General features: G+C 35.9%; 1 protein-coding gene and 1 pseudogene across 1 annotated transcript; one reads left to right on the top strand and one right to left on the bottom strand.

Annotated features, from left to right (window-relative positions):
* The first annotated feature begins 3,284 nt into the window (after positions 1-3,284).
* On the top strand, positions 3,285-4,220 carry LOC138425652 (olfactory receptor 2W3-like). Its single transcript, XM_069563780.1, has one exon. The coding sequence runs from the start codon at positions 3,300-3,302 to the stop codon at positions 4,218-4,220; it is 921 nt and encodes a 306-aa protein (XP_069419881.1). The 5' UTR covers positions 3,285-3,299.
* Positions 4,221-10,185: 5,965 nt separating this feature from the next.
* LOC138425886 (putative olfactory receptor 2B8) lies at positions 10,186-11,132 on the bottom strand (annotated as a pseudogene).
* Between the last annotated feature and the right edge of the window lie 6,260 nt (positions 11,133-17,392).

Below are 17,392 nucleotides of genomic sequence, written 5' to 3'. Positions count from 1 at the left end.
GCAAGCCCAAGCAACCCAACTAGAGAGTAGCCCCCACTCACCACAACTGGAGAAAGCCCACACACAGCAACAAAGATGCAATGTATCCATAATAAATAGGCAAATAAATTTTTAATATTTTTTAAGTTTTCTTCTTAGGCCATCTCTACAGCTTTAATTAATTTAAACTGACTAAAATTGTTTAGTTATAACACTGCTATTATTTATACCCAAAATAGCATGGGAAAGAGTCTCTTCTTAATCATGTGTAACATAGACCTGATTTTTCTGTTTGTAATCATAATAATAAACATCTAACATGGTTTATGATGCGCAATGTATTTCACAAACGTGTAATAGTGTGTAAAAGATCAGTGTGTATGAGATAGTGGTGTAGAAGTGGAGATGGAGATGTGATTCCTTCACTCTTTCTTATCCTTCCCGGATCTTGTTTTATACTTGTTTGGCCAGAGAACATCACTATTTATAGTAGGAACTAGTTACAGTAACAATTTGAAGTGGTATCTGGTAGAGTCATAAACTCTTTAAGCACCTGAGGGAGAGGTGGCACTGAAAGCTGTAATTTCACATCAACCTTATGAGGCAATAAAATTATTTCATAGCCCAATACACAGAGTATTGAGACAGTCTTGACTCAAACACCATATTCTGGACATAGAGTACAGGAAACATCTTTATTACTTTATTAATTTAAGGTGCTGAGAAATGTCCTGTTATATGTCAGATCATAAAATCACCTTTGAGCATTTTAAACTCTGATTTTGGAAGTGTTTCTGACACATTCAAATAAACCTAAAACTTTTACTTCTTTAATTACTAATGCAATCAAGGGAATTTTTGGCTCTAGGGAGAATTGAAAGTATTTTGAGATTTTTCTTGAAAAGTTTTTATAAAACACATGTTTATGACTTTTGAATTGATCCATAGGTTTTAAACATGAAAAAGTGATTTATCTGGCTTTTTAAAATTTGACAATTAGTCTTTTCTTGTGGATAAAAAAGCATATTTTTTAAAGCAACATGATAGAATTAAAATTTATGTATAATTTTCTAAATGATATAAATGAAATCATATCATTCTATTTAATATCATTTATAATCTTTATATCATTTTATACATATGTCTCTATTGATATAAAATGATAACTATCTTATAATTTATGTAACTAAAGAACTATAAGTCTGCCTCACAGTTATATCCAGTTAAAAATATAATTATGCACTTCATTCATAAAAGAAAGAAAATTTTAAAATACAGTATTCATTGAAAACTACATAATTTCATAAAACTGAACTTTAATGAAATACAAGAGAATATATTTGTAAATAGAGAAAATAAGAATTCCAAAATAAAGTATTAGAAATAAGAATCCCATCACTTACAAAATAATTTATGTGTTGTTATGGATTAAATTTTGGAATAAAAATTGAAAGGGTGTGTCTTAAACTCCAATGAGTTAAAAAAAACAAAAAGAACAACTTGTACGCCTATTTTCATTGTCAAGTAAACCATCACTTTCAAGTTTTAGTGATAGAATTTTCTATGATATGTGACATACTAGCTCAATGACAAACATTTTCCCAAATTCAGAAGGCTAATAAGCATCAAAAATTAATCAACTTCATAGCTAATATCACCCAGTTTAAACAATATGAGATTAGGCGGTGCGGGCAGGGACCAAACTAAAAGAATCCACCTGCCAATGCAAGAGAGCACCTGGGTCAGGAAGGTCCTCTGGAGAAGGAAATGGCAATCCACTCCAGTATTCTTGCCTGGAAAATTCCATGGACAGAGGAGCACCTGGCCGGCTACAGTCCATGGGGTCACAAAGAGTCAGACATGACTAGGCATGAACACACGCACACCAAACAACTGCCAAAGATTTAAGGAAAAACAAGCTGCTTTTAGAGTTCAGTAAAACAGTTACTTCTATAATCTCTCTATCAAGACCTTTAAAATATTGGAAATACTGTTAACAATTAACTATAGAGCAATGATTGGAGAAATGATGACACAGCTACAGGAAGATTATACAGATGTTAATGATTATTTTTGCAGAACTTTAAAACCAAAGCAAATTTTCGCAATGTAAAATTATGAAAGGAAATGTAAAATATAAAATTTATAAACACACTATTATTTATATTTTGTTAAATTCAGTTCAGTTCACTTCAGTCACTCAGTCATGTCCGACTCTTTGCGACCCCATGAATCGCAGCACACCAGGTCTCCCTGTCCATCACCAACTCCCAGAGTTTACTCAAACTCATGTCCATCGAGTCGGTGATGCCATCCAGCCATCTCATCCTCTGTCATCCCCTTCTCCTCCTGCCCCTAATCCCTCCCAGCATTAGGGTCTTTTCCAATGTGTCAACTCTTCCCATGAGGTGGCCAAAGTATTGGAGTTTCAGCTTCAGCATCAGTCCTTCCAGTGAACACCCAGGACTGATCTCCTTTAGGATGGACTGGTTGGATCACCTTGCAGTCCAAGGACTCTCAGGAGTCTTCTCCAACACCACAGTTCAAAAGCATCAATTCTTCAGCACTCAGCTTTCTTCACAGTCCAACTCTCACATCCATACATGACCACTGGAAAAACCATAGCCTTGACTAGACGGACCTTTGTTGGCAAAGTAATGTCTCTGCTTTTTAATATGCTGTCTAGATTGGTCATAACTTTCCTTCCAAGGAGTAAGTGTCTTTTTTTTCATGGCTGCAATCACCATCTGCAGTGATTTTGGAGCCCGAAAAGATAAAGTCTGACACTGTTTCCACTGTTTCTCCATCTATTTCCCATGAAGTGATGGGACCAGATGCCATGATCTTCGTTTTCTGAATGTTGAGCTTTAAGCCAACTTTTTCACTCTCCTCTTTCACTTTCATCAAGAGGCTTTTTAGTTCCTCTTCATTTTCTGCCATAAGGGCAGAAATATGCCATAAATTTATATAGGCCATAAATTACATATACTCAAAAGAATGAAAAGAAATAAATCAATATTGCAGTGTGGTTGTTTCTGGGATGTGGGTAATCTTTTCCTATCCTTCATGTATATCTGTGTTTTCCTAATATTCCACAATAATTGTAACTGAGGGGATCCAAAAGAAAGAGAATAAACAAAAGATAGTATTCCTAAAATACATAATCTATATCTACATGGAATATTGAAATTTTAAGTAATTATTTTACATAATTATTTGATATGACCCACCTCTCTCTGTGAATTCCTTAGCCTGCTTCATGAAGATTAAAATGTGTTGCTATTTGCTTCCCTGCAGACGTGTACTGATTATCCTCTGTCATGACCAACCAGAGTTGCCAGGAAGGCTTCATCTTGTTGGGTTTCTCAGACAGACCCAAGCTAGAGCAGATCCTCTTCGTGTTTGTCCTCATCTTCTACCTTGTGACTCTAGTGGGCAATGCTGTCATTATCCTGGTTTCCCGCTTAGACCCCAGCCTTCACACACCCATGTACTTCTTCCTCACTAATTTGTCCTTCCTGGATCTCTGCTTTACCACCAGTTCTATCCCTCAGCTGCTTTTCAATTTAGGCAGCCCAGACAAGACCGTCAGTTATGTGGGTTGTGCCCTCCAGCTCTTCATGTTCCTGGGACTGGGTGGCACAGAATGTGTTCTCTTGGCGGTCATGGCTTATGACCGCTTCGCTGCAATCTGCAAGCCCCTCCACTACTCTGTCCTCATGCACCCTCAGCTCTGTTGGAAGTTGGTGTCTGTGGCCTGGGGAGTTGGACTTCTCAACTCCCTGGTTATGTCTCCAGTGACTATGAAACTGCCACGATGTGGGAGATGCAGGGTGAAACATTTCCTATGTGAGATGCCGGCTCTGATAAAAATTGCTTGTGTGGATACAGTGGCTGTAGAGAGCACTGTTTTCATCCTGTCAGTGATCATCGTTCTGGTGCCCCTGTCGCTCATCCTCATCTCTTACAGCTACATTGCCCTCGCGGTGCTGAGGATGAAGTCGGCGGCTGGAAGGAGGAAGGCTTTCAACACGTGTGGGTCCCATCTCACTGTAGTCTCCTTGTTTTATGGGAATATTATCTATATGTATATGCAACCAGGAAATAATTCATCTCAGGACCAAGGGAAATTCCTTACCCTCTTCTACAACTTGGTGACTCCCATGTTGAACCCTGTCATCTATACACTGAGAAATAAGGATGTAAAGGGTGCACTCAGGAGACTTGTGTCTAGAAAGTAAGATGACAGTGACTAGTTTTATGGTTACTTTTTACTCAGTTAATAAAAATAAATAATTCTTAAAGTGAAAAATTTTAACTTATTTAAACATTTCTACCAACCCAATAAAAACCTCCAGGGATGGAATTTGGAAATATGTACTATAAAGGCCAAATATGATCCTGATTACATAATAGGTAAATTTAGGTAAAACTTAATTTTCAAAATATCTTATGTTTGACACTTCAAATCGTCTTTTCTCCTTCTTTTCAGTTGTCCACATCTAACTGAAATTCAATAAAACAATCAGTTAATTCACTCAGTTGTGTCTGACTCTTTGCAACCCCATGAATCATTAAAACTATGAATCAATATATATAAAAATTTGTATCCAGAATATATCAAGAATGTGTACAAATAATGAAAAGGCAAACAACTGAGTGAAGAGTGGGCAAAAAGCTAAAACCAGACTTTTCACAAAGTAAGATGTATGCAAGGCAAAAAAACACATGAAAAGGTGCTCATTATTTTCATCTTCAATCATTAAAATATCTAAATTAAAACATAAAATACCAAATATTAGTAAAGATGGAGAGCAACTGGCACCCTCATATGTTCCTTGCAAAATGTAGAGTGATTTAATTATTCTGGGAAAGTGTTTGGCTATCTTTTTAATAAAATTAAGCACATATCCTCTATGATTGAGTATTTACACTACTGTGTATTTTCCTCAGAGAAATGAAAACAAATGTCCATAAAAAAGATTTGTGTGAGAGAAGTTTCACAGAGGTTTTGTTCATTATAGCACAAAACCAAAAACAATGAAAAATCTAGAATGAAAAAATAGATAAAATGTGATAAGTCACCAAATGTAGTTCCATTCATCAATGAAAACGAACAATCTATTGATCCATGCAACAATATGGATGGACCTCAAAAACTTTCTGTTGCGTGGGAAGTCAAAAACAAAAGCATGGATACCATATGATTCTGATTATATGAACTTCCAGGTAGTCAAAAGACTAAGCTAAGATAATGGAAAGCAGAGCAGTGATTTGCTTTGGAGATTTTGACAAGGTGGGAACATGAAGGAATTTTTTAGGGTGATATAAACCCACTTCAGTGTTCTTGCCTGGGGAGTCCCAGTGACGGCAGAGCCTGGTGGGCTGCCGTCTATGGGGTCGCACAGAGTCGGACATGACTGAAGTGATTTAGCAGCAGCAAACACTCTGCATCTTGATCTAAGTGATTGTTACACAGATGTATAATTTGTCCAAAAAAACTACATATTAATATCCCTTATAAACATTGATGCAAAAATTCAAAGCAGTTTTAACAAACAGAATCCAATAATTGATATATAAATGAAAATATAATCAGATGGGGCTTATCCCAAGAATGCAGTTAAACAGTTGAAAATCAGTCAAAGTACTCTATGTCTATACCAATCTGAATGTGCCTTATCTGACCTGAAAGTCAATCAATGTATTTCATCATATTGACAAACTAAAAAAAGAAAAACCATGTGATCATCTGAATAGATGCAGAAAAAACATTTGATAATATTCAACATCTGATCCTGACAAAAATTCTCAGCAAACTAGTAATACAAATGACTTTCCTCAACGTTTTAAATGGCATTGATGAAAACATACACATATATCAAAACATTAAATTATACTCTTTAAATATGTGAGGTTACTGTACATCAATTATACCTCAATAAAAGTGAAAAGAAAAAATGGAAGAAGGAAGAGAAGGAGCGGGGGAGGAAAGAAGGAAGGAAGAAAGGAAGTGGAAAAGAAGGAAGTAAAGGAGACAGGAAAGGAAAAAAAATCATCCCACTGCTGATACTGCCATCTTTCCAAGATATGTGGTAATACTTTAAATTTCTTCAATTTCTACATTTATTTTGCTTATCATATTGCTCAATTCAGGACCTGAAAGAATGGCACTTCAAGATTTCAAAAAAATTATGTATGTTTATTATGACAATAGAAGGTATAATTTGTTTCACTGTGGATGGTGACTGAAGCCACAAAATTAAAATATGCTTGCTCCTTGGAAGAAAAGCTATGACAAACTTAGACGGTAGACTAAAGAGCAGAAACATCACTTTGATGACAAAGATACATATAGTCAAAGGTGTGGTTCTTCCAGTATTCATGTACAGATGTAAGAGTTAAACCACAAAGAAGAAAGAAGAAGGCTGAGGAGCCCAAGAATTGATACTTTTGAATTGTGGTGCTGGAGAAGACTCTTGAGAGTCCCCTGGACAGCAAAGAGATCAAACCAGTCACTCCTAGAGGAAATCAACCCTGAATATTCATTGGAAGGACTGATACTGAAGCTCCGATATTTTGACCACATGATGCGAAGAGCTGACTCTTTGGAAAAGACTTTGGTGCTGGGAAAGATTGAAGGCAGGAGGAGAAGGGGGTGACAGAGGATGACATGGTTGGATGACATCACTGACTCATTGGACATGAGTTTTGGCAGACTCCAGCAGATAGTGAAGGACAGGGAAGCTTGGCATGCTGCAGTCCATGGGGACACAAAGAGTCAGACATGACTTAGAAACTGAACAACAACAACTTGTTCCATGGAGAACTTTACTGTTGTAAGATTCTAACAAAAGCATACACCTACCACCCCCACATTAACTGTTTTTTCTTTTCAGTGTGACTTGCAGCAATAACCTATGGCCCAACATTCACTTGTGTGTATTTTGTACTTATTTAAGAAATCACAGAAATTGCATTATATGTAAGGGTATAACTTCTAAGTAATATAGAGCTAAAGGAAACATATATTCTTCTACTAATCATCTTCAGAAAGAGTTAAGAGGTTGACCTACAAGAGACTGCATGTGGAAAACAAAAAGAAAGAGAGAGACAATGTGTAATGCATGCTTTGTAAATGTGTATATATGTATTTATGTGTGTGCAATAACACATTAACATATAATATATTATTTATGTTATTAAATCCAAGTACAAGTCCAAATGCAGCATGTTGCAGTGTATACTACAAACTGAACTTGATCAGGGATCTAAGGGCTAGAATGTCAGATTAAATTTTTCTAGTTCAGTTCAGTTCAGTAGCTGAGTAGTGTCCGACTCTTTGCAACCCCATGAATCGCAACACGCCAGGCCTCCCTGTCCATCACCAACTTCCAGAGTTCACTCAGACTCACGTCCATCGAGTCAGTGATGCCATCCAGCCATCTCATCCTCTGTTGTCCCCTTCTCCTCCTGCCCCTAATCCCTCCCAGCATCAGAGTCTTTTCCATTGAGTCAACTCTTCTCATGAGGTGGCCTAAGTATTGGAGTTTCAGCTTCAGCATCATTCCTTCCAAAGAAATCCCAGGGTGGATCTCCTTCAGAATGGACTGGTTGGATCTCCTTGCAGTCCAAGAGACTCTCAAGAGTCTTCTCCAACACCACAGTTCAAAAGCATAAATTCTTCAGCGCTCAGCTTTCTTCACCATCCAACTCTCACATCCATACATGACCACTGGAAAAACCATAGCCTTGACTAGACGGACCTTTGTTGGCAAAGTAATGTCTCTGCTTTTCAATATGCTATCTAGGTTGGTCATAACTTTTCTTCCAAGGAGTAAGCATCTTTTTCTAAGGTGTTTATACTTATTATTCAGATTTCAGAACTGTAAGAGTTTATTTCATAGGGAGATGGTTGTTTGTGAAGCTTAGGTGAATAGAATCTTTGAGACCCTGTGGACTGTAACCCCCTAGGCTCCTCTGCCTATGGAATTCTCCAGGCAAGAATACTGAAGTGGGTAGTCATTCCCTTCTCTAGGGGATCTTCTCAACCCAGGGATCAAACCTGGTCTCCTGCATTACAGATTCTTTACCATCTGAGCCACCAGGGAAGCCCATAATATATTTTTTATGTTATTAAATCCAAGTACAAGTCAAAATGCAGCATGTTGTATTTTACACTACAGACTGAGCTTGATCAGTGATCTAAGGGCTAGACTGTCAGATGAAATTTTTCTAGGATATTTATATTTATTATTCAGAATTCAGAATTGTTTAAGAGTTTATTTCATAGGGAGATGGCTGCTTGTAAAGCTTAGGTGAACAGAATCTTTCAAAATTAATATGTACATTATTTATTCTTTAAATTTTTTCCAGGTAAATGTATTTGAGTAAGCATCTGCAAAACATGGGGATTCATGGAACTAAGGGACTATTTTTCATATTTTTAGAATATATATGGGGCCTTTGCTAGATGTAAGATACAAAGGCCCTGACCAATTGATGCCTGAATCAAAGAATTTGTAAAATGATATGAGGATAGTAATCTAAATATATTTTACCGTTCGAAATTTTGCTGAATTACTGTCAGTGAGATGTGTAGAATATGAAATAGAACTTAGGTCATGTACTATTCAGACATGATAATGTTCTTAAAGGTCATTTTTAAAAAGGAAAAAGGTTAAAATGACCAACCCCCATGCCTCACATCAACATTTTTCAGGCTATATGCAAAACTATATGTAAATACTACTGGAGTTATTACAGCTAGTGACTGCCGCTGTCACTGGCAGCAGTGAATCACACCCTTCACTCAGTGCTTCCTGTCTACAGCCTTCTCCAAAATAGATGCTACATAATATGACTGCCACACTAGTGAAATGACAGTTGGGCCTAATTTCTGGATGGTTTTATCAGGATTGGTGTCAGAAAGTTTTTCTTTGAGACCAGACTTTTTTCCACAGCTGCATCCACCTATTTCTCTGAAAAAGCTAATGCATTCAACCCATGAACTTTATAATAAAGCCACAATCAAAATGCAAGAAAAAAGTGATATCTCTTTAGCAATTGTCAGAAAATGCTAAAATATTAGTATTCCTTACAGTGCTTTTATTGGTTTCTTGCTTTTATTTTTATATTGATTTCGTTTTTTATTTTTATAATGGTTTCATGCTTTTATTTTTGTTGTACTTCATAGTATGTTCTTACATGTCTCTTTGCAAGTAGAAATGGGATAATGTTCCCAAATACGGTTGCAAATAATAAAAACCAGTGCAGCCTGTAGGGAAGGAAAAAATTTTCTTCCACCATCTTAGGGTCCTGGCTGGGTCTGAAAATTAAACTGACAAAGACAGATAAACAGGAGAAAAGCATACAAATCTTATTGAACTTTTACATGTTCATGGGAGCTTTCACAAGAGAATGAAAAACCCAAGAAGGGCAAACCAGTAAGCTCCTTTGAGACAAAGAACCAATATATTTGTGAAGAATTGACAAAACAAAGGGGTGTGGACTAGAGGTGGTCCAACTATAGCTAGGTAGTACTTATCTTCCTTAATAGGAATAAGGGTTAGTTTAACAAGGTTTGTTTGTAGATTCCTCTGGTGCCATCTTTGGGTTGATAAGAGTCTATATGAAAAGGAGAATGTGTACTGCTTTAGGCAGAAAATGCTGAGTTTTTTCAGCATTTACTGCTTAGTTGCTTTCAGCTCAAAATATTTTATATGTTCTTTAGGTATATTTTGGGATGAGATATTCTGTATTAATTCAAATTGCTTAAAAATTCTTTTAAAAAATGTAAATGCTCCAGGAACAGTGAATCATCATCTCTGGAGGTTGGAATGAATCCATTAACCAGGTTTGGAGCACTCATTTTTTTAAAAGAATGAAATGAAAAAGGGCTTCCCTGGTGGTTCAGTGATAAAGAATCCACCTGCCAATGCAGGAGACATGGGCTCAATCCCTGGGTCAGCAAGATACCCTGGAGAAGGAAATGGTAACCCACCCCAGTATTCTTTTCTGGGAAATTTCATGAACAGAGGAGCCTAGCGTCCTACAGCTCATGAGGTCAAAGAGTTGGGTATGACTGATCACCGATGCACCACACTGAAATAAAGAAATTCCCTCAGAGTTATTAGAGGAAATTTCAGATGACTCATGGGAGACACACACATACCTCTAAAGAGCTCTGAGGTTCAATTGCTTCCATTAAACTGTCCTTCTCAGCCATCCTCTGGAGTCAGAGTCCTTGCAACATACCTTCTTCATCCTCCCTTCACATTCCTGTTCCTTAGTGTACATATGAGGGGGTTGGTCATGGGGATAATGACAGTGTAGAAAAGAGACATGAACTTGTTCTGATCCTGGGAGTCGCTGCTGCTGGGCTGACGATATACATAGATGGCTGTGCCAAAGAGCAGGGAGACCACCATGAGGTGGGATCCACATGTGCCAACCCTATTTCTCTTAAGAATAAAGTGGACTTTATTCTTAAGACCGCCCTGACAATCCGACCGTAGGAGAACATGATTAAGGCAAGAATGATGACACTGCCAAAGAAGGTCACACACATTCATAGTGGTGTCAACACAGCCAAGTTTGAGAAAAGGAGGGATCTCACAAAGAAAGTGGTCTAATTTATTTCTCCCACAAAGTGTTATAAGGAAGATATACACTGTCTGCAATAAGGAGTTGGCAAAACCAATGATCCATGAAGCAGAAGTCATCAGGGCACACAGACAGGGGTGCATGATTACTGTGTAGTGAAGGGGCATGCAAACAGCTGCATAGGGGTTAAATGCCAAGAATACTAAGAGAAAGCATTCTGTGCATCCCAATCCCAGATCAATGAAGAACTGAGCTACATAGCCACCAAAGGAGATGGATTTGTCTGCTCCACTGAGATTAACCAGGAACGGGGGAACAATGCTGGTGACGTAGCGCAGATCCAGAAAGCTCAGGTTAGAAAGGAAAAAGTATATAGGGGTGTGAAGACGTGGGTCCAAGTAGGACAATGGAATAACGGTTATGTTTCTCAGCAAAGTGAAGATGTAGGAGATCAAAAGAACCACAAAGAGAACTTGTTCCAGTTGAGGTCTGTCAGAGAAGCCCAGTAGGATAAACCCAGTGAAAGAATTTCCATTTTTCTGTTCCATCCTTTGTTAGAACATGGCTCCTGTAAAGACAAAGCATTTAAAATTTTAAAAAGTATCTTCCAAAAAGAGGAGGGCCTAGTTCAGTTCAGCTCAGTTCAGTTGCTCACTCATGTCCAACTCTTTGCAACCCCATGAATCGCAGCACGCCAGGCCTCTCTGTCCATCACCAACTTCCGGAGTTCACTCAGACTCACGTCCATCGAGTCAGTGGTGCCATCCAGCCGTCTCATCCTCTGTTGTCCCCTTCTCCTCCTGCCCCAATCCCTCCCAGCATCAGAGTCTTTTCCAATGAGTCAACTCTTTGCATGAGGTGGCCGAAGTCTTGGAGCTTCAGCTTTAGCATCATTCCTTCCAAAGAAATCCCAAGGCTGATCTCCTTCAGAGTGGACTGGTTGGATCTCCTAGGGAGGAGGTAAATCTATCACGTTAAAAGACAGGGCCATGGGATTTTATATGCAACTATCTAGATGATGTATTCACTGAAATCTACATATATTATACCAATTTGGGGCTTCCCAGGTAGCACAGTGGTAAAGAACCCATCTGCCAATGCAGGATACATAAGAGATCAAGGTTCACTCCCTAGGTTGGGAAGATCCCCTGGAGGAGGAAATGACTAAAGTGACTTAGCATGGCTTGGCATGGCATGGCATATCAACTTAGTTCTACATTATCAAAAATAATGATATTGATATTTAATATAAGAAAAATCAAATAGTAGACCTTGTGTTTCCATGCATCATAGATATAAAAGGTCTTTTTCAGATCGAGTTCAATAGGATTTAAAGTACTATAAGAATATACAGTAGAGAAGCAATGCTGCACATAAAGCTTTTGGCAGAATTGCTCCTCTATTCTTTTTTTTTTAATTAAATTTTTATTTTTACTTTATTTTACTTACAATACTGTATTGGTTTTGCCATACATTGACATGAATCCACCATGGGTGTACACATATTTGTGAATGCTACCTTGGTCTTGGTATGTAGGAAGACAAATAGACAGAGCCTAAAAATATGACCATTCAATTACAATAATTACAATGCTTAACTCATGCCCTCAAGATAACTAAAATTACTACACCATAATAAGAACTCCAAAATTTCATTGATCTCACCAACACTTACCTCTTCTTTCTGTTGATTTCATTTTCACGAAGTACCAATAACCACAGTGCATGGACTTCTAACGGAGATAGGATTATTTGCTTCCAACATTTTAATCAAGATAAACATTTGTAAAGCTATCTAATTGTGTAATCTGTGCATAAAGTATAATGCTCTACATTGATCTCTATGATAAATAATTAAATGCATAGAGATAAAGACATATACATTGTCAGTGCACTGACAGGTTCAAAGATAGAATACAAAACTAAAACTAATATAAGGAATGGCATAAAGAAAAGAATATTATGTTCTTTAAAATTTAAAAAATAAAAAACTAAAAAAAAAAAAAAAAAAAGAAGCACTTAACCCCTTACATTGCTGGGAGGATTTAGGAGGTAATAAATTCTTTTTTTTAAACCAAAAAAAAAAAAAATGTAAATTATGGGAATAGTTCTGGAAAAAAAAAAATCTAAGCACCTCCATCTACGATAGGCTAATTTATATTTGCAATCTTGAAGTATCAGTTATACTAAACCTAGCATATTGCCATTCCTAATGTTAGTTGATTATCATTTTCATCCAACTATTTAGTATTTGCATAAGCATGAAGTGAAATGAAAGTCACTCAGTCGTGTCCAACTCTTTGCAACCCCATGGACGATACAGTCCTTGGAAATCTCCAGGCCAGAATACTGGCATGGGTAGCCTTTCCCTCCTCTAGGGGATCTTCCCAGGAGTTGAACCCAGGTCTCCTGCATTGCAGACAGATTCTTTACCAGCTGAGCCACAAGGGAAGTCCTTGTATAAGCACAGTTACAAGCGGCATTAGAAAATAAATAATTCAGTTCTATCATGTTCAAATTGTTAGACATAAAATAAATTTTTAATTCTACGAAAATTTTAAAAATTTGAATCAGGTTTGAGTGTAGAACCTATTGATGTGTTAAGTAAATTGGTATAAAATTAGCATAAAATAAATGTTAATAAAATCTGCATAAGGGAAAAGTAAAGGGCAAACAAAAGAAGAGTCGGTAATAGAAAGGCCACGGGGAAATATTCCTCCATCACTACCATAAACATCTTCCTTGTCCCATAATTTAGGTGCAAGGAAAGCAAACAACCAAAATATCATAAGGTTTGAAATATAAAAGCACACAAAACAGAAATTTAATACTTCATATATAAGAAGGATTGAATTAATTTAACTTCACACTTAATCACCTGACAACAGTGTGGAAGAATACATGCGTATCTTGCAAAAACAATCTTTAATTAAAAAAATGTTCACATTTAAAGTTTGAAAAATAAAGCATCCAAAGGTTGAATGCTGGACAAATATGCTACCTACATATCAATTAACAATATTTATAATTACTGGTATTACTGTTTTATGATCTAAAACCTTTACAAGCATAATCCTGACTCCAAAAAATTGAAATTTACCATTTCCCTTTTACATATGAAGAAATAGGTTAAAGTAGTTAACTAACTTAACCAGGATCATAAAATTCCCATTTTGATAGAAACCCAAGTCCTTTTAATACCTAAGTTTGTGCTTTTAAATAGCTATTACCTTATCATCAAGCAAATGAATATATTAAAATTCAAAGGCAGTACATGTGGTATAGAGGATGTAGTATTTTATACTTTCTTTGACTTTTACAATGATGTGATCAATGGTATCCACAAAAATTCTGGGTCCAAAAATTTTGTAATAAAATTAATCATAAAAGTATGAGAGAAAAGTACCATGTACAGTTTCCATGTACAATAACATTCTACATCCCCTTGATTCACACCTGCTCAGAAGAGCAAATTTAGAAATCGTTGTTCAGTCTCATGAACACATATACAAATAGAATATAGTCATCTGAAATGTACTGCTGGCAAATTATTTTTAATGTACCTAATAAAGAAGTATTTGGCAGAGTAAAGGAGGGAAAAAATAAAATGCTAACTCATCCAGGGAAAACACTAATATAATAACATAGTATAACAAAATAATAATTTATTTGAACATTATCATATAAATAAGGACCAAGAAGGCAGCTGACAAAAGGTAAAACCCTCCAATTTTCATAGCAGCATTATTCTTTTTTTATATAAATTTATTTATTATAATTGGAGGTTAATTACTTTACAATATTGTATTGGTTTTGCCATATATCAACATGAATCCGCCACAGGTATACACGTGTTCCCCATCCTGAACCCCCCTCCCCCCTCCCTCCCCGTACCATCCCTCTGGGTCTTCTCAGTGCACTAGCCCCAAGCATCTAGTATCATGCATTGAACCTGGACTGGCAATTCGCTTCATATATGATATTATACATGTTTCAACTGCCAAGATTTAGAAGCAACCTATGAAAGTATGTATCAATAGATGAATGGATAAAGAAGATGTGGTGTATATTTATATAGATAGATATGTACAATGGAATATTACTCAGCCATGAAAAAGAATGAAATTTTGCCATTTACAACATGGACAAACCTGGAGAGTATTATGCTTAGCAAAGTCAGACAAAGAAAGACAAATACTGTATGTTTTTACTTATATGTGAAATCTAAAAGCTAAAACAAATGAATATAACAAAACAAAACAGACTTAAAGATACAAAGAACAAACTAGTGATTACCTGTGGGGAAAAGGAGAGGGAAAAGGGTGAGACAGGGGCAGTGGATGAAGAGGTTAAAAACTACTAAGTACAAAATAAACAAGATACAAGCATGTAGCATAGGGAACTGAGCCAATATTTTAAAATTACTTTATGTGGAGTATAATCTATGAAAATAAAAAGTCACTATGCTATATACCTGAAGTGAATATACAAGTCAACTACTCTTCTATTTGAAAAAAAATACTTGGGGAGATAAAGTTACATAAACCATTTACTGCTTTATAGGATAAACAAAAAAGAATGCTGAATGGCTACCTACATGACAGATAAAAATGAATGATTTAGACTGAAATATAAAGTGTCGGGCAAAGGAGACACCAACTAAAATAGAATAAAGAATATAACGGTCTCTTCATGTTAAAATTGAATCCACATAGAGAGCACACTGAGACATAATTAGGATACTAATGTATACTAAGATACTATATATCTTAATAATGTATACTAACATACATACTATATATATACTATAATGTATACTAATGTATACTATATTAAGATATTAATTCTATCTTTTTTTACATTCAGGAAAATTATTATCCTTTAGTAAAGTTGGATATGGGAAATCTCTTGGTGCTAGAAGCATTAACCCATTAATTCTCTAATATATTCTGCTGTTCTGGGTCACTTTGTTCCTTTTGTACTTTCCTACTCAAAATCCATTTCTCTTAAAACTATTCACACCACCAGAAAAGGCAGTCTTCCAAGAGAAGAAATATGTTTTGGATAAGGTTAATTAGAAATTCTCATTTCTTTCCTACATACTTAAAGAATTATGTAATTTCACTGGGAATTGTCATCTATGTTAACACAGGCATCAGTTGACTTAAAGAAGTAAGAAATCTTGATCTATATGAGACAAACTATGTGAATAATAATGACTGGAAATACTAGACACATTCACCCTAACTACAGGAACAAAAAATGGTGTCTGAGTTAACCATCATTATGTGACATGATATAAGAAAGTCTTGTCATAAAAATTATATATAAGTTATTACTTGGATACAAAAAAATAATTGAAAAACAACATAGTTTATGTAGAAAAAAATATTTTTTCAGATTTTATTTTATTTTTTTACTTGACAATATTGTATTGGTTTTGCCATACATCAACATGAATCTGCCACGGGTGTACACATGTTCCCAATCCTGAACCCCCCTCCCACCTCCCTCCCCTTACCGTCTCTCTGGGTTATCCCAGTGCACCAGCCCCAAGCATCCTGTATCCTGCATCAAACCTAGACTGGCGATTCATTTCTTATATGATATTATACATGTTTCAATGCCATTCTCCCAAATTGTCCCCACCCTCTCCCTCTCCCACAGAGTCCAAAAGACTGTTCCATACATCTGTGTCTCTTTTGCTGTCTCGCATACAGGGTTATCGTTACCATCTTTCTAAATTCCATATATATGTGTTAGTATACTGTATTGGTGTTTTTTTTTTTTTTCTGGCTTATTTCACTCTGTATAATCGGCTCCAGTTTCATCCACCTCATTAGAACTGATTCAAATGTATTCTTTTTAATGGCTGAGTAATACTCCATTGTGATTCTATAAGACAAAGAAGACATTCTGTGTAATTATTTTAAAAATGGAAAATGATCTCTCACAGGAACACAATTTTACTATTCTAATCAAGAGAATAGGCATAAATGAAAGAAATTAAATGCTTAGTACTGACACACATCAGGTGGTAGAGATAACAGTCTGCAATTACAATAATTGTTCAATACCGACAAATAATATAACTAAAATTTGAGTGGAAGAATATGTATTTTAATAAAACTGGTTACTCAGTAGGTAAACCACACATTTTAAAGACAGGAGATTTCAAGATAATAATTTTTAAGATATTTCAAATTATATAGCATTCACTGATATTTTTAACATTCAGACTCTGTCTTATCCAGTTTCCTAATGAATCCTGAAGTCTCGGCAAGATTTCTGCAGCCTCAGGGCTATGACTGAGTTACTATTGCTTTGACGCATTGACGCAATATTCCTTGTCACTGTCAACCTAGCATTTGGAAGATTCCATGTATATTTTAGATATTTTCGCACCTCTTTGAAAAAAATGAACATTTAAAAAATATAGATAGTGACAGTAGATTTTGAGAAATATTGTGTAATTTCACAGAAAATAAGGACCCAGAGGAAAAAATGGAAGCATACAGTCTAATTGTTTTACATTCAGATGCGCACTATTATCCTGTTTCTAAATGCATGTCTTCCTAGAGCTAAACATGCTGTATTTAAATTATTTTCATGTGTACACACTGTGTTATAATGAATGTACTAAAATAGAATGAAATGTCTAAGAATAAAGTGTTGGCTTCTAAAATAAACAGTTAAGTTTAGTTCTTATATTTGTTGAATTTCTGTAGGAATTTCTGTTCATTTTGCCAACTGACATATATGCTAACCAACTGAGCTTTTTGTTTCAAGAACAATCACAACTGAAAAT

Source organism: Ovis canadensis, chromosome 20, assembly GCF_042477335.2.
Source record: "Ovis canadensis isolate MfBH-ARS-UI-01 breed Bighorn chromosome 20, ARS-UI_OviCan_v2, whole genome shotgun sequence".
NCBI classification, from domain to species: domain Eukaryota; kingdom Metazoa; phylum Chordata; class Mammalia; order Artiodactyla; family Bovidae; genus Ovis; species Ovis canadensis.
Note: the sequence above shows the minus strand (reverse complement) of the source record. Positions and strands in the feature narration are given on the sequence as shown.